This window comes from Amphiura filiformis, chromosome 15, assembly GCF_039555335.1.
Source record: "Amphiura filiformis chromosome 15, Afil_fr2py, whole genome shotgun sequence".
Classification (NCBI taxonomy): domain Eukaryota; kingdom Metazoa; phylum Echinodermata; class Ophiuroidea; order Amphilepidida; family Amphiuridae; genus Amphiura; species Amphiura filiformis.
The window spans coordinates 51,750,256-51,777,237 of NC_092642.1; the positions used below are offsets into that span (position 1 = coordinate 51,750,256).

Here is a 26,982-nt window from a genome sequence, read left to right on the forward strand (position 1 = left end):
TAATTTTTCTTTTGGGGGGTTGAATTAGCAGAACAATTCATTTGGGGGTTCAACCCCAACTCCTCGCAAAGACCACACTGACCATAATGCCTCTTATAAGCAATTACAAAGGTATCTCAATACATGGAATAATGTCAATTCAAAAAATTCTACAAGGCAGCCTTGTGAATTTATGGCATTTTGAATCTGATCTCTTCCATTGTACTTGAGCCAAAGTAAGCTGGCACCTGCCATAAACATTGGTAGACATGTCAAATATCATTGCTTGCAACATCTTATCACATCTGTATTCTATATCGACTGCTTATTAGTGCCGGAAGTGGGTAGTGAAATAGCTGCCATGTGTAGCTGTCATGTATTAGATGAATACAATATACTACAATATACTATGTGTGAATTGCCAAATGTTCACAGGGCAGCTATTTGCACTTACCTACTTCTGGTATTAGCAGTTGATATTATTTTCTACAAATGCAATTTTGTACATAAAATATTGGCACCCTTCACAAACCTAAATGTAAAATTTGGTAATATTCAAAACCACATTCAAGCATATTACAAATGTTGATCTAAATTACAAATGTTGATCTTTGTAATGTAGAAATTAACCATTTTTTTGTAACATAAACAGATGCATGAATACATGAATAAATTCATTTGGCAAAGTGAAATATAGATCTACAAAAAAAAGGCAGAAGTTTATAGACTTCACATATGGCACACGAAGATGGATAGGCCAGATTATCAAATAATCATAACTATATATACATGTAACAAAGTCAAGGTCGCCAGCTGCTTTTCTTGTAATAAATGTTACGTGTCAAGCCTCACGTCTTAGGGATGACTACTGGTATATATATATTACATGGTTGGCATTCATGGACAAGATATTTAAGATGTTTGGCAATCCCTAGCACTAAGATCCACGACATGCTCATCTATAAGGGTACAGTTCTTTAACCCCAATACATTTGTACATTCATTGAATGACCTTAGAAAATTTGGGTACAAAAACTCATACTCTGCAACTTGAGGTCAAATTTTGCACTATGAGTGTTTAATTGAGGTTATTGAACTACGCCTTTGGAATGAGGCCATTGTGGTCCATAGTGTAGTCTGACTGGCCCAGTTATGAAGACATTTGGTTCAATACTGGTGCCTCATTTTCATGGACCTTGGATTCTTTACAACTTAAAGGGTTATACAGTCATTTGATTTTGACACCTGAAGTTAAGACCAAATTGTATGCAAAGTTGTGATTAAAAAAATCTCAATCCTGCTGCTGAATATGACTATGGGGCTGTGCAATAATTATGAGCCATGGGGGAGGGTAAAATTGGGGTGGGGGATTTTTGACCTACCGAAAGGGAGGCAAGCAATTTTTGGCACTATATCATGGGGCGCTCCTTTAATTAAACACTCTAAAAAGCCTTAAAAAACCCAAAAGGATGCAAATTTTCAAGCTCGATGCACGAACAAATATATATCTACATCATTTATGGTTTGCAAATTGGGATAAAAAAAAATGACATGTGCAAACGGGGTGGGGGCAATGATATTTCGGCAGGCTGAGAGGGCAAGCAATTTTTGACCAACCATTAAGAATTTTACCCCCTGGCCTCTTAATTATTTCGTAGAAATCTTAAAACTGATTTCCTTATATAAAGTTCTTCAACACAAAATAGAGCATCCTGGAATAAAATGACTAGTATAATACTGCCATCATAAACTGTCAATTCCTTTTTTATATCATTCACTTTTATCCTTGAATTATACTTGTGAAACTTGGTGTGAAACGCTGTAAGGTCAGTTGTTTTCATATAATAAGGATATCAAAATAGATATATATTTAGCTGGCATAATGACTGTACATGTATTATCCCTTTAAGCCATGTACCTATTACGTTGGGGGCAAGACCACCTAAATAGCTATATGAACTAATATTACTTTAAAATAGATCAACAGCTTATAAATTAAATTATGTAATTATGTGCAATGCATTTGTATAATCATTATCATTCCAAACAATTTTACTGTGTATGCTGTATTAGCTTTCAAGTATATCATAATGTGAAAATGACACGAAAATAAATGACATGGAAATACCCATCATCATCCATACTTCAACACTAGGCTCTACACCCAAATGTCAAGACACAGTTCTTTAACCCCAATACACACTCACAAATTGACCTTTGACTTCCAACGGCTACATAAACTCGTACTCCAAGACACAGTTCTTTAACCCAAATATACTTGTGCATTCACAGATTGACCTTTGACTTCTTATGATACACAAACTCATACTCCAAATCATGAGTTGAATTTTCAAACTTACACTTTAGTATGAGTGTTATTGGACCTTGTAGTTGGGATTGAGACTCATTCAGGCTCATACATATAGTAGATATTTTAAGATGTTAACCAACCCAGTCAACCTTCTAGGAAGCTATGTCTAAATATTTTCATCCCAATTTCACGGAATGACAGATGACAGGAATCGTTCTCATACTTTATCTCCATATCATAAATACTTGTGCGTGATTCGTTGATGTCTACATATGACCAATTTCCCATGTTCTGTATAATGTGTTTTTATTGTGGAAATAAACTTAATTGAATTTTTTTAATTACAATGGTGACCAAGATTACAAATGAACAAGTGAAAAAATGGGCTTCTAAGCAGTCCAAGAGAACGCCAAATATGGATCAGGAGTATTACATAATAATACCCTGCTATGACAATAGCTGCACTAGGTTAATCAGATAATCTCCTTATGTGGTTAGCATGGCTGGGCCAGGAAATCCACAAGGTCAGCCAATGTATGTACATGTATTCGGTACATGGGCCATATCTTTTACAATGGGTGATAAATTTCTGGTTTGTTTTATTTCAAAACCCAACAGTCGATATTCTAAAGCTTGGTCCAAATCCAAGAGAAGAACCAACTCTAGTAATTTATGTGGTTTCAAATTATATCGGCCGTTGCCTTTTTGATAGAAATGGTGTTTGTTGATGTGCACAGTTTCCCATTAGATCATAACATGCTGTTGTACATCCAAGGTCAAAGATCTTTTAATCCATATTTGGCGTTGTTCTGGGACTGCTAAGTGTCAATTTCTTCCGTAATTGTAATGCGTCCCTTGTTTTTAAAATGATCTATCCAAGGCAAAATAGACAAGTAATATTGACAAAATATCACAACAGAATAAATTGTAATTCTTCATATATTAAAAAAATCACAGTACTTTTATGATATAATCCTGATGATCTTTGAATACCCTTCCCCAATGGCCATATAATCATCACCAGCAGAAAGACATATGTGACACGATCTGCTCCATGGGGGCCAAAGGAGGCATTTTTGTAAATTTAGTTACTATAATTATTACCTTGTAGTAACATTAGGCTATCATACACTGAAAACACCAAAGGTCTAGCATACTTGGTTCTAAAGTTATGAGGTTTTGTGATGTGTATTTTCTTATGTATTTATTGTTTTTCACTCCATATTTTTGCCTTTTATCTCAGTTTCAAATTTGCCGCCTTTGGCCACCATGGACCAGATCATGTCACATATAAAACACATGCCTTTAATATTTCTGAATGGTTTTGTTTCTTTCTATACTTCTTTCTATTTGTATTAATAATAAATGCTACATAGTCTGCTTAACAAAACTGCACTAAGTTGAAGGTCGTCAACCTCTACTGGGAACTTACTCGGATGTAACATCATTGATGACTGGCGAGGGAGCCGCACTTGTACCATTATCACTGTCTAGGTTGAATGGCGAGTATGATCTCTCTTCCCCGCTCAGCAAATCCCGTGGACTACGCAAATAAAAGAAAACAATCAGGTAACTGTTTATTTAAACGTCTAACTCTCAGTCGATGTGTTAAGGATGAATCACTTGCCCCCTCAAGGAATGCGAGCACGGAGGAAGTCACTTTGCAAAGCTTGCATATAATGTTCTACTTCTTATTGTGCAATTCCTTATAACACCCACTGACAAATACAGTGTCGTCATGGCAACAAAGCTCTTGTAATGTTAGAAAGTTTACACATACGACAAGAATTCCTTCAGGGGAACACCCTTTCTGGTCATGAACAAATCCGAGTCTTAACAAAAACCTGCTGCGTTAAAGGCAGCCTAGAGCCTAGAGAAAAGTTCACTCAACATGATGTGTACTGAGGCAAAGCTTGGGTTAAGTTAGAAAGCTTACACAGAAGACCTTCAGGGGGACACCCAAGATTTTTTCCCTTTCTGGTCATACAATCCCATTCTTTAACAAGGTCCTAGTGCAGAAAGGGAAAATTCACTCAAAGTGATGTGTACCGAGGTGATGCTCTTGTAAAGTTAAAAAGCTTACACATATGTGACCCGTTCTGACAAAACCAGGAACAAGTCGCATTTTTAACTTTCATGATTTGAATAAAAATGCAAACACTAGACAATAAGCTTTAAAATGATACAAAAATTATATATATATACATAGCATCAATACTTTTCAACTGTTAATTATTGATTAAACAAACCTCTTCTTGATAAGTAATTTCAAAGATTTGAAAGTCTACTTAGTCCCACAGTCAAATACCATGAAATTAAGAATTCCAAAATTTGATTTTTTTTTTAATGGGAATTTCATCTTTTATAAAGGCATATAACTCAAAAACATGCCTGGCGACTTGTTCCGGGTTTTGTTGGGGCTGGTCACATATATGATGAGTATACCTTCACGGGAACACCCAAGGTTTTTTCCCCTTTCTCGTCACGACCAATCCAATTCGTTGACAACATCATGTTACAGAAAGGGATGCCTAGATGTGATGTGTACTGAGGTGAAGCTCTTGTAAAGTTAGAAAGCTTATCGTCACCCTCATAACCAAAGGTCCTAAGTCATTATTACATGTTTCATTTGAATTTTGATTTTCTGAGTAATAAACCAGTATTAATCAAATTTCCAGTCAATTCTTCATTAACTTGTGTAATACATCAAAAGAGATATATTCCACAAGTTCATGAAAAATGCGGCTGGAAATTTGATTAATTACGGGTTTATTACTCAGAAATCAAAATTGCAAATGAGAAACATGTAATAATGACTTAGGCCCTTTGGTTATGAGGGTGACGTTATTATGACACAAATTCCTTCAGGAAAACACCCTTTCAGGTTATAAAATCCAAGTCTTAACAAAACCTGCCACAGTAAAGGGAGCCTAGACAACATGACAAGTACTGAAGCAATGATAAAGATGAACAGCTTGAGAATTGCAAGTTGTCACCTGAAGGAGCCCTCTTTTTTCAGGGCATGAATTTGTGAGAGATTTTTTTTGTGCGAAAGATCTTTTGTTCATTTGTCACCTGCCCGAAGAGATTGGCTATTCCAGTTGAAATCTTACACCCAGGGCTCGAAAAATGTTAATTTCCGGAAGCAAGCTAAATTTCCCACAATTTATAGCATATTTTTATACACAATTTCCCTCCAAATACCAGAATTTCCCTCCAAACACCAACATTTCCTGGGAATGAGCTTCCCAAATTCCCCACTTTTTCGAGCCATGCTTACACCTCCTATGGAAGAAATGACCTAAGTCTTCCACACAGGGGGTGTAGATTTCAAATTGGATTTACCTGAATGGGCGACTCCATTTGAAATTCACACTCCCTGTGTGGAAGATTAAGGTCATGTTTTCCATAGGGGTGTATGGATTTCAATTGGATTGGCCAATTTTAGTTGACATGAACCGTATCATAGCACATACAATTTAAGGCAAATTTAATCTTGCTTTCAAAATGGTTGGAGATCACAGATTATTCATTTCATTTTATTCCTTATTTCAGAATTTCTATCATGTTAAATATTTTGAGCAATCAAAGAATGCCAAGTATTGACTCCCCCAATAAATATTGCAGTATTCTACTTGCTTTTTTTATTTGAAAATATTACAACATCAGCATAATTGACAACCTAAATGGAATCCCCAACCTCCTTGTCCTGTACATGTGCGATTCAGGATTTTAGTAACTGTGTGTAGCCATATCACTACATGTGAACACAGGTATTTCACATGGTTTTGGCCCCCTTCGGGACATGAAAATATCCTAGCACACAGTGTAACGAGGCCTACCAAGTTTGAATTATATTGCAGAGATTGGTTTCCTTGTAATAAATGTTACATGTCAAGTCTAACGTCTTAGGGATGACTACTGGTATATATATTACATGGTTGGCATTCATGGACAAGATATTTAAGATGTTTGGCAATCCTAGTACTGGCCCAGTTACCTTAGCAATCCAGTGGACAGGGTAGAATGATTGGAGTGGTCCGATGTGGATTTATCCTCGGATTCTTTCTCTCTCCGCTGCTCTTCACGGTCTGTATCCGAGTATGAATTACTATTGTAATCTTTACTCTCTTCCTCTACCACTCTCTGGAAAAACAATAGAAAGTCGTCAACATTAAAATTTGATGAGATACAACAAGCTACTAGCGAGCGTATAAAAAGAAATTGGTCATTTCAGAGCTTTATCAGTATGCATTGTTTATTTAGCTAACAATATCAAGCGCAAGGACTCCTTTAGATGCGAATGTCATTATCCATTCTGAATTTTGGAAAAGACATAAGAATAACATGAATAACGGTCTGTATCCGAGTATGAATTACTATTGTAATCTTTACCCTCTTCCTCTACCACTCTCTGGAAATATAATAGAAAATCATCAACATTAAAATTTGATGAGATACAACAAGCTACTAGCGAGCGTATAAAAAAGAAATTGGTCATTTCAGTGCTTTATCATTGCTACTTTCAAGAGTTCTCCTGATTTTCAGGATAGGGCAAAACCCGTATTTTGCCCTAATTTAACATACAATAAGATACAACAAGCAACTAATGAGCGTATGAAAAAGCAATTGGTCATTTCAGAGCTTTATCATTGCTATTTCCAAGAGTTCTCATGATTTCAGGTTAGAGAAAACCTCATATTTTGCCCTAATTTAAAAATACTGTATTTACCGACGACCTGACAGGATGTAAAGGTGAAATTTAAATCATTTTATCAACTTTTAGTAAAACAGACAGAGAGCATGCAATTTCAGTATGCATTGTTTATTTAGCTAGAAGCTCGAGCACTCCTTTAGACGCTATTATATGTCATTATGCATTCTGAATTTTGGAAAACATGTCTTAAAATTTAACATGAGACATAAGAATAACAGGAATAATACACATTCATAACCTCATTAATAAACGCGATGCGTGCGATCCAATCATATCTTATTATTTGTGAAAACGCGAACGCAAATCGAGGTCATTAATATCTCACAATTGACCGCAAAATGCGTAATTGTTCCAATGTCGCACACAATTGACTTCTCGTGGCGCCAGACAGCGCCCAACGAACTGCAGTGCGCTGCTGTCAGATTTGGATTGCGCGCTACCATATTTGCACAGATTCTGATACGCACTTTTGTTATTGGTCGCTTTGTTTTAGCCTGATCGATTTTGGGAAAGGGAAGATGTAAAATTGTTTATTTTTACAAACTTTTGAGGAAAATTTTGTGTTATTTTGTAAAGTTAAAAGATCAAAGTGACGGTTATGAATGAGATTAATAACTTTGCATCGAAAGAGAGGGCATTGTGAAAAATCTAAACATTTTGCCTTTGACCTCGGAATATCCTCGGGCTGCGCCTCGGGATATTCCTCGGTCCCAAAGGCAAAATGTTTAGATTTTTCACAATGCCCTCCAAATAACCGATGCGCAGTTATTAACCTCTAAGTACTGACTGCTTAGACTTGGGCCAAGTTTGAAACTGTTTTCAAGGGGTACTACTCCCCTGGCCAATTTCGTGCCTATTTTTGCATTTTTCTCAAAATTTATAGCACATTGATGACAAGTAAGATATGAATATTATAGGGGTAAGGACTACAACTACTGCACTGGAAATTCAGCAACTCAAGGCAAGTAGTTATTGATTTATTGATCAAATATTGGTTTTCCCTCATTTTTGACTTTAACTCCACAACTGTTGTCTGTGCTGAAATAAACATTTCCAGTGCAGTAGTTGTAGTCCTTGCCCCTATAATATACATATCTTACTTGTCACCAATACGCTATAATTTTTGAGAAAAATGCAAAAATAGGCACAAAATTGGGCAGGGTGTAGTACCCCTTAAGACAGTTCTATAAATATAATATGGTAGGACACAGTGGCGCAGCTTTTCAACTCATAATCGAGAGGTAGATCGAGGTTGTGGTTTCAAATCCAATGAGAGTCAACATGTTCTGCACTTAGGCAAGGCTCTTCACTCCAGGGAGCACGGTGGCCTAGCGGAACGGGCACTGACTCATAATCGGAAGGTTACGGGTTCGAGCCCCGGCGATGCAATCGTTTTGTGCCCTTGAGTAAGGCACTTTATCTCGATTACTCCTCTCCACCCAGGTGTTTACATGGGCACCGGCATTCTTAAATGCTGGGAAGGTAACAGACTCGCTGTAGAGGAGGTGTAGCGATCCCCCTATAGCAACACTACATGGAGGAGTCTGGCCCAATCGCCAATGAAAGAGAGATGGGCACACCGAATAACTGTTTATACAGGATCGTCTCCTTTACCTTTACCTTTACTTTACTTCACCCCTATTGCCTCTCCCCACCCAGGAGTAATAATGGATACCAGCTCTAATCAATGCGGGTGAAGGTAACAGACTTGCTGCGGAGCACCACCACCCCCCTCGTAGCAACATATTACATGGAGGAGTCTGGCCCAATCGCTTTGAAATAGAGACGGCCTGGAATGCAGGTTCGTCCCTTTTACCTTCACCTTTTTTAATATAAAAGGGTTTTTTTGCACTTGCAAGAACTTAAATTTGCCCCCTTACCAGATTTTCAGACAAAATGTTACCTTTTTGATGCCTCTCCTCTTTATGATAGGTGGTGAGCTTTCAGATGTTGCAGCTTGTACTTGAATACGCTTAGAAGAACCACTGGAGCCCCTTCTACATTGCTCCGTCTCTGCCTCCACCATGTCTCTGTCAAGGAATAATCTCACATACTCATCAATTAAGTTCCTGACGATAGTGTTGGTGATTCCTTGTTCCCTGAGCCCTTGAAGACCTTCGCTGCACCTATAAATGTCAAACAGGATCAAAATTTACAACCATCTCAATCAAATATGTAGGCAAACATAGAACGATGGTTTTGAATTTTAGAAACAGGATCAAATTTGACAAATTAAAATTGACAACAATCTCAATCAAATCTGTAGACAAATGTAGAATGTATGGTTTTGAACTTAAAATATATACAACTGAAAGAGATTGTTACAATTACATACAATGCATGTACACAAAAGGCTACTTTAAGGGGGTACTACACCCCTCAATAAATTTGTGTCTATTTTACATTTTTCTCAAGAACTAATAACACAGTGGTAACAAAGTTATGTATATTATAGGGGCAAGGAATCCAATTACACACTGGAATTTCAGTAACTCCAAGACAAGCAGTTCATTATTTATGATAAGAAATAAGGTACCGCTAGGATGTACCTCATTTCCTACCATATATACTGAAACGCTTGTCTTGAGTCACTGAAATTTCAGTGTAGTAATTGGATTCCTTGCCCCAATAATATACATAACTTTTGTTACCAGTGTGTTATTATTTTTGAGAAAAATGCAAAAATAGTCACAAATTTACCACAGGGGTGTAGTACCCCTTAAAGAATTGCTTTGTCAATCTGCTGCATGCTGACAAAATTGCACAAATCTCAGCTTTCATGGTTTCTTCATAAATATGTGTAAATATACATACTACTGCTCCATTGTAGACATAGATTAATGGTTCAAATATTTATATATTATATTTTTGGCCAAATTACTTCCAGGGCCCAGCCATCCACAATTATTTTGGTGGACATGAGCAAGTACTATAGGGTCGCAGAGGGGTCCACATAACTTTGTCTAGCCCCCCCCCCCCCCAATATAAAATCTTCTGCAGCCTATAAAAATCATAATGCTAAAAATAAGAAATTTAAAAAAATGCATTTTATTTTTCAGGCCACCTACAGGAAATGAACTTGGGTTTTTTTTTCTTGCATTTTTTCTCTGGCATATCTGTGTTTAAGGGATCCAAAATGAGCGTTATTATGCTTCGACAGTATTTTTGTGGGACATGAGAGCACCTCAGACCTATCAATTGCATTCTGAATACTGAAGCATGTCTTTCTGATATCAAATAATTTTCATTTTTAAAAATCACAATATAATACAAATTTTATGACAAATTATAAAAATTGATATTTTTCAAATTTTGATATATAACAGTCCTCGGTAAATTATATAAATCTAATTATATATTTTAAAGTGTATGTAGCAGGAGAAAAAAGTCGACGGTCAATTGAAAATTTTGACCTTTTATATTGAAGATATGGATTTTTTCCCAAAAAGACCTAATTTTTTTTTGTGTTTTGGGAAAAAAATCCATATCTTCAATACGAAAGGTCAAAATTTTCAATTGATCTTTGGCTTTTCATCCCGCCTACATACACTTTAAGTATAAATCATCAGATTTATAAAGTTTACTTCAAGTACTGTTAAATATCAAAAATATCAATTTTAATGATTTGCCATAAAATGTGTATTAAATTGCAATTTCAAAAAATCAAAATTATTTGATATCAGAATGACATTCTTCGATTCAGAATGCAATTCGATATGTCTGATGTGCTCTAATGTCCCAAAATAAATACTGTCCAAACGCTCATACCCCAGCCCTTAACATGTTCTAATATGCAATGTGTGATTCTTTATTCCCCTTGTATATAGAATATTACAATTTTCATCTGACCCGAGCAAGTGAATTGGAGATAATAATTATGCAAATACTTGGCATTTATAGGTACCATTGCAAACACACTATGAAGTCCAGATGTCCAGAACTACACTGCTAAAGATCACGACATCTCTACACAGAATTCGGTACAATTAGCGAACAGGATGCAACTTGCTAGACTTGAGAATCCAGTCCTCGTTTACTGAGTTTAGGGTTAGGGTTTAGGGTTGGGGTAGGGCAGTCTTGTAATAAGACTAGTAGAGTTGCACCCTATACGGCAATCGCTCCAAGAATTCAATAAAAGTGGGTTATATAAGGAGAGCTATGGCCTCTTAAAACTGACAAATTTGACATCACACATTTCCAAAATATGATCACAAATGTCATAAACACATGGGCAAATTGATTTCATGACCAGCAGATCTAATAAGGGAGTGTTATCAGATTCAAAATAGGGTGCAATCTCTTCCTTAATATTACCGCTACACAAAGGGGCCCAGAGGGGGTAAGGCAACATATTTACAACCACTTTGCATTGATCTGTGCTGATTTAATAGGTGGACTCAACCATTTGTTCCATGACTTGAATTTTAGGAAGAGTAATCGATAGCTCACCTTTAAGATCACCTCAAATTTGCAAGGAGAGTGGTTCATAGACCGCCTTAGGGGCTGTGTAATAATTTTGAGCTACAGGAAGAGCAAAAGTTCTGAATGCCATGCCCAAAACTGTTTGCCCCCTCCCCTTTGAGTGTGCCAAAATTTAATTCCCTCTTGCAGCTTGCCAAAACTTTCTTACCCCTCTCTATTCCAATTGTAGGGCCTACTCTCCTGTGGCTTGCCAAAACTTTCTTGCCCCTCCAATGTTATCTTCCCCAGGGCTCATAATTGTTGCACAGCCCAATACTGGTGCTAACATGTAGTATCACAGTCTACTGAACCTCATCAGGGGAGCAACTTTGAGCCCCTTCCCCTGCCATCTTTTGAACTCAAGCTCTCGCTTCCTGTGAAACCTCCCCCTCCTTGGATGAAATAACACTTTCTAAGTTGCCACTTCCGTTCCACGAAAAGCCAACTTCTAACATATATGCATTACCTGAATAAATTTGGTCCAAAAACGATCGCCAGAGCTTGTGAGCTCATCTTGTTGGTGTCTTCGTACTTGGAGACTTTGACCAGAAATGATATGATGTACTGCAACAGCAAGTAATGCTCCTCCGGGAGTTGTTGGAGCAGATGCTTGATTTGTTTCAGACATTCGTTACGATCCGACCTGAATTCTGTCAAATGAATCAGAGGAAGTTGAAACCCATTAGTTATTAGGAATGCTACAGTCACAGAAACTATTCCTATGTTAAATATACATTTTGTGTGTTATTTTATGATATAGCAAAAGGTCAAATCTAGGAGAGTGATTGGTGATAAAGAGCATTTTGTCACATTATTTTTGCTCAGTTTTGAAACATATTTAAGAGAATTTTTAAGATGTGTGTGTGTGTGTGGGGTGATAGTTGGGGTGGGTGTAGGGGCGTTGGTAAATGCCGGCAAATGAGGACCCGTACCAGAACCCACCCTACACAAACGAGGATGCACACCTAACCGAGGACGTCCTCAGTTGAACCGACCTTACCAGGAGATCTCAAATAGCATAAAAGCACGTTTAAAACGGGTCCTCTGTTTGGGGGGGTTATGGACAGGTCCATGGACGGTTGTAAGTATCCGATCCCCCATAACGTGTGTAAATGAGGTCCGCGGTATGTCGATTCATTGCTGATGTGTGCGTCCTCGGTTAGATAGGATTTAGGTAAAAGAGAGGAAAGTCAAGGTCCTCGTTTGACGGCATTTACAAACAGGGGTGTGTGTGTGTGCCTGGGGTATAGGTGTTTGCTGGCAAACGTGGACATTTCAATTGAAACTTCACATCCAGTCGTGGACGTTGCTGCAACAGGGGACCATCCCCGTTTAGCTGACATGTGCAATTTGAGCAATAATGCATTTGAGAATGTATCTTCTATATAGTTTATTTAGGGATTTGATCATGTTTCACTGTTGTTCCTCACCGTTTAACAACAATGCTTTGAGAGGGAAGTAAACCAGGAAGATGCGCAGGAGACATGTTGTTAAAAATGGGAAAGATTGACACCATAATCAGAAAATAAAATCAGTCACAGAAGACAGCAATAGTTGAATAAAATTACATTGACCAAACACTTTGGTATTTTACAGTGACATAGTCTGTTCTGTGTTCACATGACGATGCAATCGGATCATATGGGAAGCATTTGCTTTAAAAAATTGCACTGTAGCCATTTGTAGCTTTTAGTTAGGTTAGGGTTAGTGGCAAAGGTACACTATGGACAGTTTTATTATTCCAGAGGCACCTTAGGACAGCTATGCATGCATATCAAAGAGAAACCCAAAGAGTACCAACTCGGAATTGCACTGTACTCAACGCTAAATCTGCGACGCTTTTTCACCCTCGCACACCAAAAACGTGCAAACCCAATATTGAACAATAATTTGCATCTTCAGACTTGAGCGTTACAAAGATTGGAACGCATAGCACTTAAAATCGGCACAATTCATTACTCGCACGATGCAAATAATCTGGGGGCACTATTTTGCCCTCAGTGAGCAATGCGAAAAGGTGGCGGAGTATTTCTTTCGGTCTGCCCAATATAATTACATTGTCTGGAAAAGGTGAAGTCAAAGGGATGATCACACCTGAGGCTGATCAATCTCGAGAGTGCCCTGTCAATTTCTTGCAATAGGTAGCAGACTCATTGTGTGATATATAAGGTGTGAGTGGTGAACTCCAAGTGCGATACACATTAGCAAGCCACACCATAAGCTCATTGCCTTCCAAGTATATGTTACTTCTAAATGGGTCACTCCACCGGGTTGGGACAAAGTGTATTACATTGACCATATATCATTTAAAGTATCATTATACATTTGATTCAATTGTTTAATGTATCATTCATGTAAGTGTGTGCAAGTGTTTTAGAAAGTTTTGGATTATGACAAGTCATAATTTTACAAAATTATGACCAAAAATGTCTCCTTTTGACGTAAATGAAACATTTTTGATCATTTGAACTTGTATTGGGTTGTCAAATGAGTAGAGAATATTTTTGAAACATTAGAAAAAAATCTGTCTTAAATATGTGTAATGGTAGAAAAACAATACAGTATAAATACATCATTCAGGCTTGTGGAATAGAATGATCTTACTTTCACCTCATGATGATTATAATTTGTCCATCACACTCATAGACAGTTAATATAACCATCACCCATAGACATTATCAACCTCACAAGAACAAGAAGCATAGAACTGTCTATAATAGTAGAAGTACGCCTGAGCTTGAATTTCAAGGAGGCCACCAAGGCCATTGCCTGCCCTTTTTTCAGTTTTGGCCTTGGTGCCCTAGATCTTTGTCATCTTCCAAGGCATTCTTCATCACTTGTTGGCCTTGGTGCCCTTCTTTGACTTTGCCCAGTGGCCTTGAAAATTGGTGCCCCAAAAAAATTCAAATTTAACCCCCTTAGCACTACCTGCCGATCTAACATTGCCTCTGATTGGTCAATTATGTGATACCTTCACTTTAATCACCAATCAGAATGGAGCTTTGCAAAAATTCACCCCATTTTTTTGCGTGGTGAAATTATTCTAACAATGTTGCTGATTGGTCCAATTGATAATGTAAACTTTTTGACCAATAGGCAGGTAGTTCTCACAGGGTTAAGGCCTGAAACATGCCATGCAACAGATAGAGGGATTAGTGCCAGAAGGTCCTATCTGCAATAGCTGCCCTATAGACATTTGACAATTTCTGCATTATACATTGTGCACAACCTCAAAATGTTACATCTGGTAGCTATTGCAGATCAGGCTTTCTTGCTCTAAACCCCCGATATACACCAAACACTTTTACCTTCTTGGATTGCAATAAAAGATTGATGTAGATGCTCTGTCATAACTGGATCCGGTAATTCCCTTAGAAATAATTTCAGAAGACTTGCGACGGCCATGACATCCCCTGCTTCCTCAAGGTCTGCATCTCCAGTCCGATCATATTGAGCCTTCAAGTTGTCTACTACACGTGAGCTGCCGTTAACTCTAAAGATACCTTCATGGCCAATACCTGGAGAAATGGATCAAGATAAAAGAGATCAACTTGTAACATTTTCTAATGTCAGCACTCAAATTGGACACATTAGATGAACAAAAGCTTCAGTCCGTTGGTTTTACATGCTTCAATATGAATACAAAGGGGCACTAATTAATTTTTTATAATTAATGATAAACCATAGGGGAAATACTTATTTATAATATAGTTGTACTATCTACTCCCGGTTCCAGAAAATTACACCACTAATTTTTTCGGATTCAAAAAATATGATCTTGTTTTGTTAAATGAAACATAGGTGAATCTTAATCCTTTAATTAGTTCTAACTGGTAATAAAAGTCAAAGTTTAATAGTTTTGCAATTTGAGGGGAAATGCACAAAAACATGTAATTTTACATGATTTCTTACAATTGCAGTCACAAAATTCAAAGACTTGACACAAGTCTAAGCACTGAAAATGTGGAGTATAGGCTATGAGTTTGCACATAAATTCAATATTTTATGTGAATCGGGAGTACATACATCTATTTTCAAGTAACTTCAGACACATGTGTCACGGTGACAGCAATCAATTAAACATAAAACTAAAATACCTTTTAAAATATTGAAAATTATTTTTTCCTATACTTTCAACAACAAAAAAACACAGTTAATATTAATAAAATGATATTTGACAATTCATGCAAATGGCATCTGTTCATTTGAGTGATCATGCACATCACACACACATGCAACTTGTTGGAAGTAATTTGAACTAGAATTGGTAGCTGCCTCTTCATACTTCAGTATTTCTCATAAAGACATTGTTGAAAAGCTTATTAGAAAAATTATGATCAAAGGTGGTTTAATAACAAAGGTGGATTAATAACAAAGGCGGTTTAATAACTGTGTAAATGATACTACATATTTGGTCTTCTTCAGTCTGATGAAAAAAATTTCAGATGAGAAAAAATACATTGTATAGCGCCAACTTTTGAAATGTTAAGATGCTACCACCTGTGAAAGGGACACTTTTCGACTGGCTTAGCAGAGACTATGTCTTGGAACTCGGATACCTGTATGATGATTTGAGAAAATAATTCAAACAATAGTTGCGACACTTACTTCGCTTGCTATTCAAGGGGCATTGCCCGTTTTCAAATGGGGTTAGTTGTAGACTGGCTTTGAGGGATCAAGCTCCCCAACAGAGTGAACAAAATGCATAACAACTGGCTATGCATAGTCAATCAACCACTTTAACCCCTCATGGACATGCCCCCCCCCCAATGGCGGGTGGGCTCTGAACCCATTACAAACCTGTCAAACAATTTGTAGTAGCAGTGATGTAATTTAAAATCAGATTAACTACCATAGCAATAGATGAATACAATTTTGAGTATATTGCCCTGCACTACAACATTCAAGCGGTACCTATGCATGAAACCATAGATGTCAAAGAACAGGGACAAAGACCTGAATCGTAATTCTATAGAATATTCATATCATGCTGATCACTCGCACCTATAAGATTAGTATCTTTGAAAAGAGTGGTATTGTATTCAATCTATGATTGCAACAGACACATGTGATGAATGCAGCCTGCTTGTAGTGCAGGGCGATATATTCAAAAATTGTATTCATCTATAATTGCTATGGTAGTTAATCTGATTAATAAGTCACTTCTACGGCGAATTACAATTGTAAGAGCAAGCCTCTCTACCAAAGAAACACATGGCAGCCTTTGCACATTATGACTTAGACTCATATAGCAATCTCCTTTTGCTCTAGTAATTTCCTGATGAGATTCTGCTGAGCAACTACGTACAGGGTGTCCCAAAAAAAAGAGGCCCCACATTGCGCCCTCTTTTTCTCCTATTTCTGAATAGTTGATCAAATATATTTTGGTATGTAAAGAAACCTTAAATCATTAGCTTTAATAAACCAAAACAATTCTTTCAATCGGTTCACAATTTTTGAAGATATGCTCTCTTTAAGAAATGTACCCGTTTTTCACTCTGTCCACGGATGAGGTTTGGCTACATCAAAGATTTAAACGAAACACACAGTTAATGACATGGATAGATATATATAGATAATAGCATTAGGCTTGGAAAAGCATTCATTATAAGCGAGGATCACCAGCTAGCGTCAAACATCTTCGCAACCCAGACATTGCTGCATTCGCAAGTATCCGGCGCACAAGGATGGTACATAGCAACGCATTAATGCAATGAGAACTAGGGCTGAAACTTGTATTCGCCACGGAGGCAACCAGGTAGAGGGCAGAGCAGCACAGTAAATTCACTTCAAAAGAACCAAAGACAAACTAAATAGCCCTTTTCAGGGCTACCTTTTATTCCAAAAAGAGAAATGACTTATGTTGTCAATAAAAAGAAAGCAAGAAACGAGAAAAACATAAGTAATTGCAAGTATAGCAAAAGAAGTCCCATCCCACATCAATTTCGCCCAAATTAATGACACTTAACAAAATCCATAACCTATTAAGCCCACCTGTAAAGCCCATTCCCTAAAATAAAGTTGTTATTTTATAAAGTTATCATCGAGGAATGTTTTATATTCATGCATGGTACATGCACTTTTCAATCTTTGCTGTAGCCAAACCTCCTCCGTGGACAGAGTGAAAAACGGATACATTTCTTTAAAAGGACATATCTTCAAAAGTTATGAGCCGATTGAAATAATTGTTTTGGTTTATTAAAGCTAACGATTTAAGGTTTCTTTACATACCAAAATATATTTGATCAACTGTTCACAAATAGGAGAAAAAGAGGGTGCAATGTGGGGCCTCTTTTTTTGGGACACCCTGTATAACATCACAAACAGTTTACTTCTTGTGTCATTGGCTATGTTTTCCTTGTATACTACAGGAAGGTTGATGCAGCTGGGTTCTATGCAACATTCAAGTGTTATGGCTAAGAGAAGACAATTGTGTTCTTCCCATCATGCATTTGCTTTTTATGCTGCCCAATGCGACCTTCCAACCAATTTATCATGAGTCTAATGCTTTTTCAGAGCTTTCAAAGTCATATTTTTCCTATCATAACTTGAAATAAGATCCATTCAGTCACACATTGCACCTGTTCTTGAGGATCTCCACTTCCATTTAGAAAAAGAACCACATGTGTACAAAACTATTGAATGGCATGGCTCCATCTGATCTTCTGCAGTTTCACATGGATCCCTATTCGCACTCTCCGCCCCCATTCTTGAAACAATTGCGCGCGGAGCACACAGAAATTTGTACAAACATCACTTTAATTAATTTTGGTTATAAAGTTGAATTTTGGTCTTCAATTGATCTTGCAAAATGATTATAGGTGCTGAAATGTGCGCAAAGCTTTTTTTTTTACTTTTACCACTTGGATGGGGTGCAGAATCCATTTTTTACTTTATCCACCATCATTTTGGCGCCCCCCTAATATGGCACTCAGGGCATGTGCCCCCCACAAACACCCACCTTCACTATGCCACTGTTGAATACTGAGGTAATGTCCTGCCACAATGGTTTCTGGGAAGGGTCCGCTTTCTTCTTTTATTGTTGTACAATCACAGAACTACTTATTACCTTCATAAAGCACTGTTTCAACAAATGTTCAATCATGTAGTTTGCGTTGGCGTATAATGTCAAACATAATCCCATCAATGTTATTTCATATTTTCAGCAGCTCTGTCCTCTGACAAGTATACTGTACCAAGGTGACTTTACAATCATGTAGGCCTATACTATAGTTTATAAAGTTGCTAACAATAGAAATATCATGTTTACATAAGAATGGGAAGTGCCATAAATATACTGGAAAAATAAATATTGTTTGCACATACAATATACTCCCCGGGATATACTCGAAAAATGCTTCTTAATGACAACAATTTGAATTTGAAACCATCAAGATAAAATACATTTTGCCCTAATGTTTAAGCTTATTCATAGTAATATTTTCAAAAAATTTGCCTCTTATAAACGACATCGTTTAGAAAGATTGCACACCCCAAGGCATTTATTGCAGCAAAACTATGGTATTCTATAAAGGCCTGGAGAAAGAAAACATTTCCAAGGAAGATAAGTCAACTTTCACACAAAGATAGCAATATTCCCAACAATGTCTTACTCTTCTTTATTTGCAACAAGCAAACTCTCCATCAACATACCAAAATCTTCTGGGAAGAAGCTTATATAGATATTCCACACTTTTTCTACGTTTAGCTTTGTGATGACATTTTTATTTAGTAATGCCTTATACTGAACACAGCTACATGTAGAGAAACTACAACTAATGGATAATGATGGAGATAAAAAACATGAATAATACAAACAAGGAATAACCTTTCAGGTCAACACTAATTGCAATTAGTCTAACTTCCAGTTGTTTTATTAACGTAACTACAGGGCGCAGTTGACGTTGTGCCGCATCGCATGCTATAGATGCACCGTCTGTGATCCCACATTATCACAAGCGGACACTACTGTCTCAATGAAGCCAAATAGACTATAATTAATGCCTTTTGTTTACCTGCTCATGTTTATTTCTTAGTGTTAAGAATTGCAATAGCATGTACGAACCCAAGGTGCTAAACTATGCAAACCATGGTCTTTATGAACACATACAAAAATGAGTTTTTTAAGTGCTGTTTACTTGTGACCACGGAGACAGTGTTCTGCCTCTAATGCCATGAATGCACAAGAACAACTCTTTTGGGGAATATGGCCACTCTTCTAAAGTGTTCTTGACTTTGAAAGCTTCCTTCTTAATGTAGCCAAAGTTTGAGACTCAAATGGGCAAAATTGAGCTACTTTGACTGACATAGGAATGTAGGGTTTTTAAATGCACTATTTAATAGTTAATTGCTAACTCAGAAAATGTCAAAATCTAATTTTGCATCTTTCCAACAGGGTAGACCTGTAGGTGTGTTATAAGATAACCTGCAAGTAGCAGGACCGAAAGCATCCAACTCCTGATCCCATTCCAGAGAAAAAACCCAGAATTTTTGGGTACCGTATTCAAAAACATATTATCCTCTTCTGCTAGTGAAACAGCTATATCCTAATCCTTAGTCACATTGTAATTTTTGCAATTTGAGGGAAAATGGGCCAAAATCATGCAATTTTGTATGTTTTCCAACTGCACTTACAAAATATAAAGCCTTGCCCCAAGTCTAAGCATTCAAAATTTTGGATGTGTTTACAATAATCAGAATGCATAACCTGAAGTCTTTGGGCTTGATTGACAAAGCATACAAAAAGACCCCACAGGAAAAGAAAATATTAAAGGGATCCATCCCTAAGTCTAACTTCCATAGTTTCTAACTTGTTTTGTGCATACAGACCTCAATGTTCAAAGGTTTGTACAGTTCTATCTTTATGTTTACATGTATGTGTTCTATTTATTTATTCTATGACTTAAATGTTCTCTTATCTTTATACTGCAGAAGATACTGGAAGATAAAACATGTCAACACTAAGTTATCATTTTCAGGACAGGCCTTGAAGTTGATCATAAACAAAATGGATGAACAATCAATGTATGTTCGTTTGTTTGACAAACTTTGTTTGCTTTTAACTGTTTTTCTATACAAAGACACATTTGGGTTTTTGTTGTAGTTATTGTGTGTGGGGGACTGGGGGTGTCCTGGCACCACTACCGATTGGCATAAAAAATACCTGGAAAAGTTGACCAAAATTTGTAATGTGAATCTTCCTTTTGGCATGTTTCAGACCAATAAGCTCCATTTATTAACACAATAAGGCCTAAAAAAAATTGTTTGATTGGTGTAACATAAAACATTTATTTAGGGTAGGTATGTCAGGATTCTTTTTTTTTTTTTTTACTTTTTAAGCTGTAAATTTTGTTTGATAAAGGCTTTGGAACTTTTTTTTTCTTCTTTTTTTAAAATTTATTTATTTATATTTATTTATTTATTTATTTTTTTTTTTTTTGGGGGGCAAAAAAAGAAAAAAGTTAGGGGGCCTAATTTTAGGGTAGGTCCGGTTACGCCAATATTTTTCAGGCCTAATGGTCTGTTTTAGCTTTCAGATTGCAAATTTGCAACCTGCAACACATTTTAATATTATTCAACAGGACTCAAAGTCACAGGCATTCATTTCCCAGGCAAGGCCACTATGGCCACAAAGCATTGAAAATCAAAGAAATCCTGGGGTGCCAAGACTGACAACAGGTAGAAACAGTACCCTTCACTATGGACCACAACAGACTCATCCCAATGGCATAGTTCAATAACCTCAATTAAACAATCATAGTGCAAAATTTGACCTCAAGTTGCAGAGTATGAGTTTTGTACCCAATTTTCAAAGGTTATTAAATGAATGTACAAATGTATTGGGGTTTAAGAACTTTGTCCTGATAGATGGGCATGTAGTGTATCCTAGTGATTATGCTTTGAAAATAAAAAATCCTGGGGCGCCAAGGCTGACAACAGGTAGAAACAGTAGCCTTGGTGGCCTTTTATTCATAATCCAATGCTTGATGAACCAAAACCATTGTGATATTATAGCAAAATAAAAATGAAAATACCTTCAACAAAGGACTTTATAAACCTGTCAGCATTAACCTTCAAACAGAAGCCCATCTTGTTACACTTGTAGGTTAGCGGAAATATGGACAAGCTTATTTTGCGATGTATGCGTCAAGTTTACTAGATCAAGTCCCAGGATCCATGGTGTCTAATATATGATCATATCTAGAGGAAGCAATTGATCAGTTTTTTATCCAATGCTCTAATTGCCAGCTGCTGGATAAAAATAATATATTTTAGTTTCCTTTTTTTTGATCTTCAACTTATATTGCAAAACTTGCAAAGTTTCTTTGATCAGTTTGACAAAACTAGTTACTATCTTTGTATTTGTGAAACAATTTTAATTCTTAAACACTGTGAAAGTTCCTGCAATCTTGCTGGTTCTTTAGCCGTGTGATATGACAAAATATAACATGATTTAGCGTGTGTGGGGTCGACGCATTACTCGTACACGCTATTTGAACCAATCGGAGGTGCATAGTAACAAGTCCTAGGTAATTCTTTGTAAAATGTAGGATTTAATTTGATTAAAATTTGGTATACTTGCGATTAATATTTTTATTTCAATTGAAGTGTTTAAGAATGAGAGTAAAGGTACTGTTTTTAGCCGCCGCTGTGCATCTATCGTCTTATATAACATACAACATTATCATTGTTATATGAGACAATAGATGCACAACAGTGACTAAAAACAATATCTAATTGATCAATTGATCTTTAGAATTGACATGTTTTATCCAATAATAGTTGTGTTCACATTGTCAGACGTACGCCCGGCAGAACTTGGTCGGCGCAAGTTGCTAGGAGTAGCGGTAGGCGCTGCCAGGAGTAATGGCAGTGTGAACAATGGTCAGCATAAGTTCCGTCAGGCGTACGTCCGACGATTTACTCCTGACAAAAGTCAGGAGTAGCGAGCTGGGTGTAACCTCCGCCAGGCGTAAGTTGCAATGTGAACGCTGCTACTCCTGGCACCCGGTGTAAGTTTGACCTCTTATTGGTTGGAACTAAGAGTCATTACATATTGTATGTATATTGCGTGGTTGAAAAAGGTCACAGAAACACCGGAAGTGGTAGCCGATGTTTTACGCCGACCAGAAGTGAATGCTTGGTGGAACTGGTCGGCGTAGTGCTAGGTGTGGACACGCGGTAGGAGTAGCGAAAATATTAGTGGAATTTTTATCAATGTTAGCGTAAGTTTACGCCGGGTGTAACTCAAAATGTGAACACGACTAATAGATAAAATCAGAACATAGGTAATAAGGTACCAAAGCCAGGGACAAAGATATCATTAAAATTTCCTGATGAGGAGAATTTCCTCTGGGCAGGGGAACTCAACTTTAATTACGGTAGGGGTGTACATGTATGCCATGGAACGCTAAACTTGGGAACTAAGAACTGATTTTTGGGGAAAATAGGGAAATCTGAACTGAAATTTCAACAGATTTGTTTGGCTTAGTGAACTAAAATTGGGCAAAGTTATAGGCTGTGGAGATAAGAAATTCCAACTGTTTCTAAATTAACCTGAATTTTGTGAAAGTAAAGCTAAAGAACCGGGCTAAAGAACTGTAGTATGTTGCTCAAATGTGGGTCTTCAGAACTGCCGGAGAGCCTGAAAAAGAGACCCATCACCATCGCACATACCTGTACCACCTTTACATGTAAGTGCCTTCTCTTATTGCATTTAGATGCAAGGCCTGACATTTCATGTAATTGAAATTGTTGAGAAGTTTTTATCTCCGGGTTTTTGCTCCCATGGAGCTGAAGAACCAGGATCTGGCATTTTGCTCAATTATGTAGTTTCTTCACTTATGGAATCCATTTCAATATATATAAATTATAAAAAGTATTTTGTACAATGCATAATTTAAACAGCCTTGTAGCTGTACAAATACTGGACATACTTGGCCTATTATACATCAACCAGCTAGCAATGCAAATCAAGGTTCGTCAATTAATTATTAATTAAAATACTTGTGTTTCACATCTAACGAAACAGACACAGTATCATAATTAATTTAATGAACAGTGTAATTATGACGTCAACTTATGCAACCCCTTCTGGCAAAATAGGAAACATGACTGCTAAAAGCAAGCCAGACCTAACATGTTTCAGTTCATACTTAATTGTTTTAATAGCCTTAATTGCACTAATTTGTGCTAATTAATGTAAAATGAAGTGTTGCCAACTGTTGTATTAGTTAAGTGGGCCACCTATATGTGAATCTCATGCATAAATGATACTCATGAGAAATATAATACATAAATGGATTACAATAGCTGCCAGTGCCAAGACATATTCAAGCAAAATGTGAAGATCTTCAATATTATGTCATTCTTGCCAATATTCGGGACCGTTCACAAACACTTGTTAGGGGGGGGCTGATGCAAAAAATTTATCACAAAAATTTTTGGGGCCCCCCTTTTCACACCTCAAAATTTCAGGGCCCCCCTTTTGACATGAAAATTATGGGTCAACCCCATAGAAAAGCATATAAACTCAATTTTCCCAGGAAAATTTATGGTCATTTTTTTCAGTCCCCACCCCTTAGGAAGGTCAAAACTTTTAAGGGGCCCCCCTTTAACAAGTGTTTGTGAACAGTCCCTCAAGCAAAATGTGTGACAAAATCTGTAGAGGTGTGTGTGGGGGAAGGGGAGAGAGGGAGTGGGGAGGGGGGCAAAGTTGTGGGGTAGGTATAAGTGCGGGAAGGTAAAGGTATGTGGGAGGTAACAGTATGAGGGAGTTAAAGGTATGTGAGAGGTAAAGGTGCAAAGGTTTGGGGAGGTAAAGGTGTAAAGGTAAGGAGGAGGTTAAGTAGTGGGGGAGGTTAAGGTATAGGGAGGTATAAAGATATAGGGAGGTAAAGGTGATGTAGGTCTCCCTATGGATATAAAATCATCAGCATTTTTTTCCAAAAGTGGTTCGCTTTTGACTGAAAAAAAAACACAAGGAAAGCAATTGAAAAGAAAAGAGTTTTTACAGGTTTTGTGATTTTGTAGGGTAATGTGCAAAAAACGTCCAACCGACCCTACTTCAAAAGATGTCTCTGCACACAGCACAGGGTTTTCCCCTGGTTTTTCTCGCTGTTGTCTACATATAAAATCATTTTTACAAAAATCTAATTTTCAGAATCTACCCTCGCAAATAATAATACTTCCAGTTATGTTATTGATCACTCCCTGTACAGAATTAATGTAATCCGTTCAATCCATTGTAGCTTTATTGCAGGTATTCTTATAAGAACGGCCTCCGGCAAACTGGAAGATATGGTTGGAATTCATTTCTATCAAGTGCTGCACTTGTCTCCGCTCTGTTTCTTACCAGCGTATCTTCAGGGAGGATTGTGGCATACATATGCACGAACCAAACTTTCCCATTCTAATTACCATTATGCATCTGTCGTAATTAAGTGCGTACATCAGAACCACACACACACACTTCATTATTACTGATATAGTTTAATAATCATAAAAACTGCCCACATTGATGACTGGAGGCTAGAACATGGGATGATATTTTGGATATTGTTTAATTATGGGACGGACCCTTTCACATATGTACATGTTTCAATATCTGTGTTGAAACTCACTACATTAGGACCTATTTAGAATAGGAAAAGCTTTTAAAAAACTTGATTCCAATTTTTTGTAATTGATTATCAATAGAAGAAATAGTGAAATACGAGTTCCATAAATAGCAAAATTTATACGACTTCCGTAACTAGCGAAATATGACTTCCGGTTTCAGAAGTCGTATTTCGCACATGGCGCCACATGCAAGGGCCACATATTATTGGAAAATGCTACTTTTGTAAATGTAAGTACATTTTTATGCAAGAACGTGATTTATTTAGTATGAACACTTTACCATATATCCCATATAATGTGGCAATGAATTGGATGGAAATGCAAGTTAGAATGGGATTTGTCCATGCAATTTTGTGATTATGACATGGCAGTTTTAAGCTTACTTACAATGCTTACATGCTTGGCAACTGAAAAAATAATGGGGGGGACATTTATCAGAGGGGGAGCGTTTAATACAAACAATACGGTATTCCAGAAATTGAGGGGATAAGAATCAACATTAATTTTTTGGCCTTTATAATCATGAAAATGCCCACATAGAAGAATGAAGGGAAGAATGAAGGCTAGAACATGGGGATGATATTTTGGATGCTGTATCTGTAGGATTCAAAATACTATGTTATTAATTTTTATTATTCCCTGTGCTTGGAACTGGTGGAGGGAGAAAAATGTGAAAAAATCCCAAAAAAACTGAGATATGTATGGGAAATACCATGCGCGAAGTGTCATACTACTATGTGATGTCGAAGGCTTAGCCTCTATGACACGGGGGGCATGATATTTCCGATAACATATCGATGCTGAACACAACAATGGATTTAGCATACCTTTAAGTCACTTTGTGTGTTTAACAAGGCTTTAAACAAGCCATAGAAGACCCTCAATGACAATGGCCAAGTATGCTTAAAATTCCAGTATGAAACCATACACGGTCAAAAAAGGTATGATACAAATGATTATGTTTCCCAGGGTTTTGAACAAGCCATAGAAGACCCTTAATGACAATGGCCAGGTATGCTTTAAATTCTTAGTATGAAACCATACATGGTCAAAAAAGGTTTGATACTAATGACTACAGCGCAAATGGACCCGTCCACCATCACATGCTTGAAACTCACTATATTTTAAGAGTAGGAAATATTTTCAATTAGATATAATTCCTTCCCATTTATAATCGATACTGTAACAGCCAGGTGTTACCCTGATTGGAACTGACTGGAAGGTCTTTGTCATCACCTGCATCTGCCGCACAGTTCAAATGCAGTAATGGAGAGAATGGATAACTGAACATGAATTTCGCCTCCACCAGGGATTGAACCGGGGACCTCATGCACTAGAGCCAAAGACCTAAATCACTGGACCATGCTGCTCTTCAAAAAAGTAAATAAGGTTTTGACCAAGTTATAGAAGGAAGCCCCATACACATTATTATCATGTGGCTGGACATTCAACACACCCCCTATAGTGTCATACCCCACACACACACACACACAGCGCATTACCAATCTTATTAAGTGAAATTTCTTTCTGAAAGTACATATCAGGTGAATGGTGTTTACATTTACAATAGTACATTATGATATTCTTCATGCCTGATTGACAGAGATCTGTAATACCACCTTCTGATTTCCGCAATTTTATCCAAGCATTGGCAAGGAGAAGGATTATTATATGAATTTTCATTAATGCAGTGCTCACTTTGTATTAATCTGTGCATTTCATTGCCAGTACATATGATTAGAAATAACTCCTACATGTGCATTTGTGATGGAATTTGTGGGATGAAAAATTGCTTCAAGGTGATTGCATTTTTTAAACCCGTACAGTAAAATATTCAGACGATTTATTCTCAGGCAGTTGTATATGTCCTTGCACATATCAAAATGTGCGAGTT

The 26,982-nt window shown here is 37.1% G+C and overlaps 1 protein-coding gene across 1 annotated transcript in view; it reads right to left on the bottom strand.

Moving 5' to 3' along the window:
• LOC140171813 (protein FAM13A-like) overlaps window positions 1-26,982 on the bottom strand; it is a 93,828-nt gene that overhangs the window by 60,342 nt on the left and 6,504 nt on the right. The window contains 5 exon segments of the mRNA XM_072195142.1: window positions 3,723-3,833; window positions 6,291-6,436; window positions 8,911-9,133; window positions 11,935-12,118; window positions 14,777-14,986. Of these exon segments, the coding sequence (XP_072051243.1) occupies window positions 3,723-3,833; window positions 6,291-6,436; window positions 8,911-9,133; window positions 11,935-12,118; window positions 14,777-14,986 (874 nt within the window).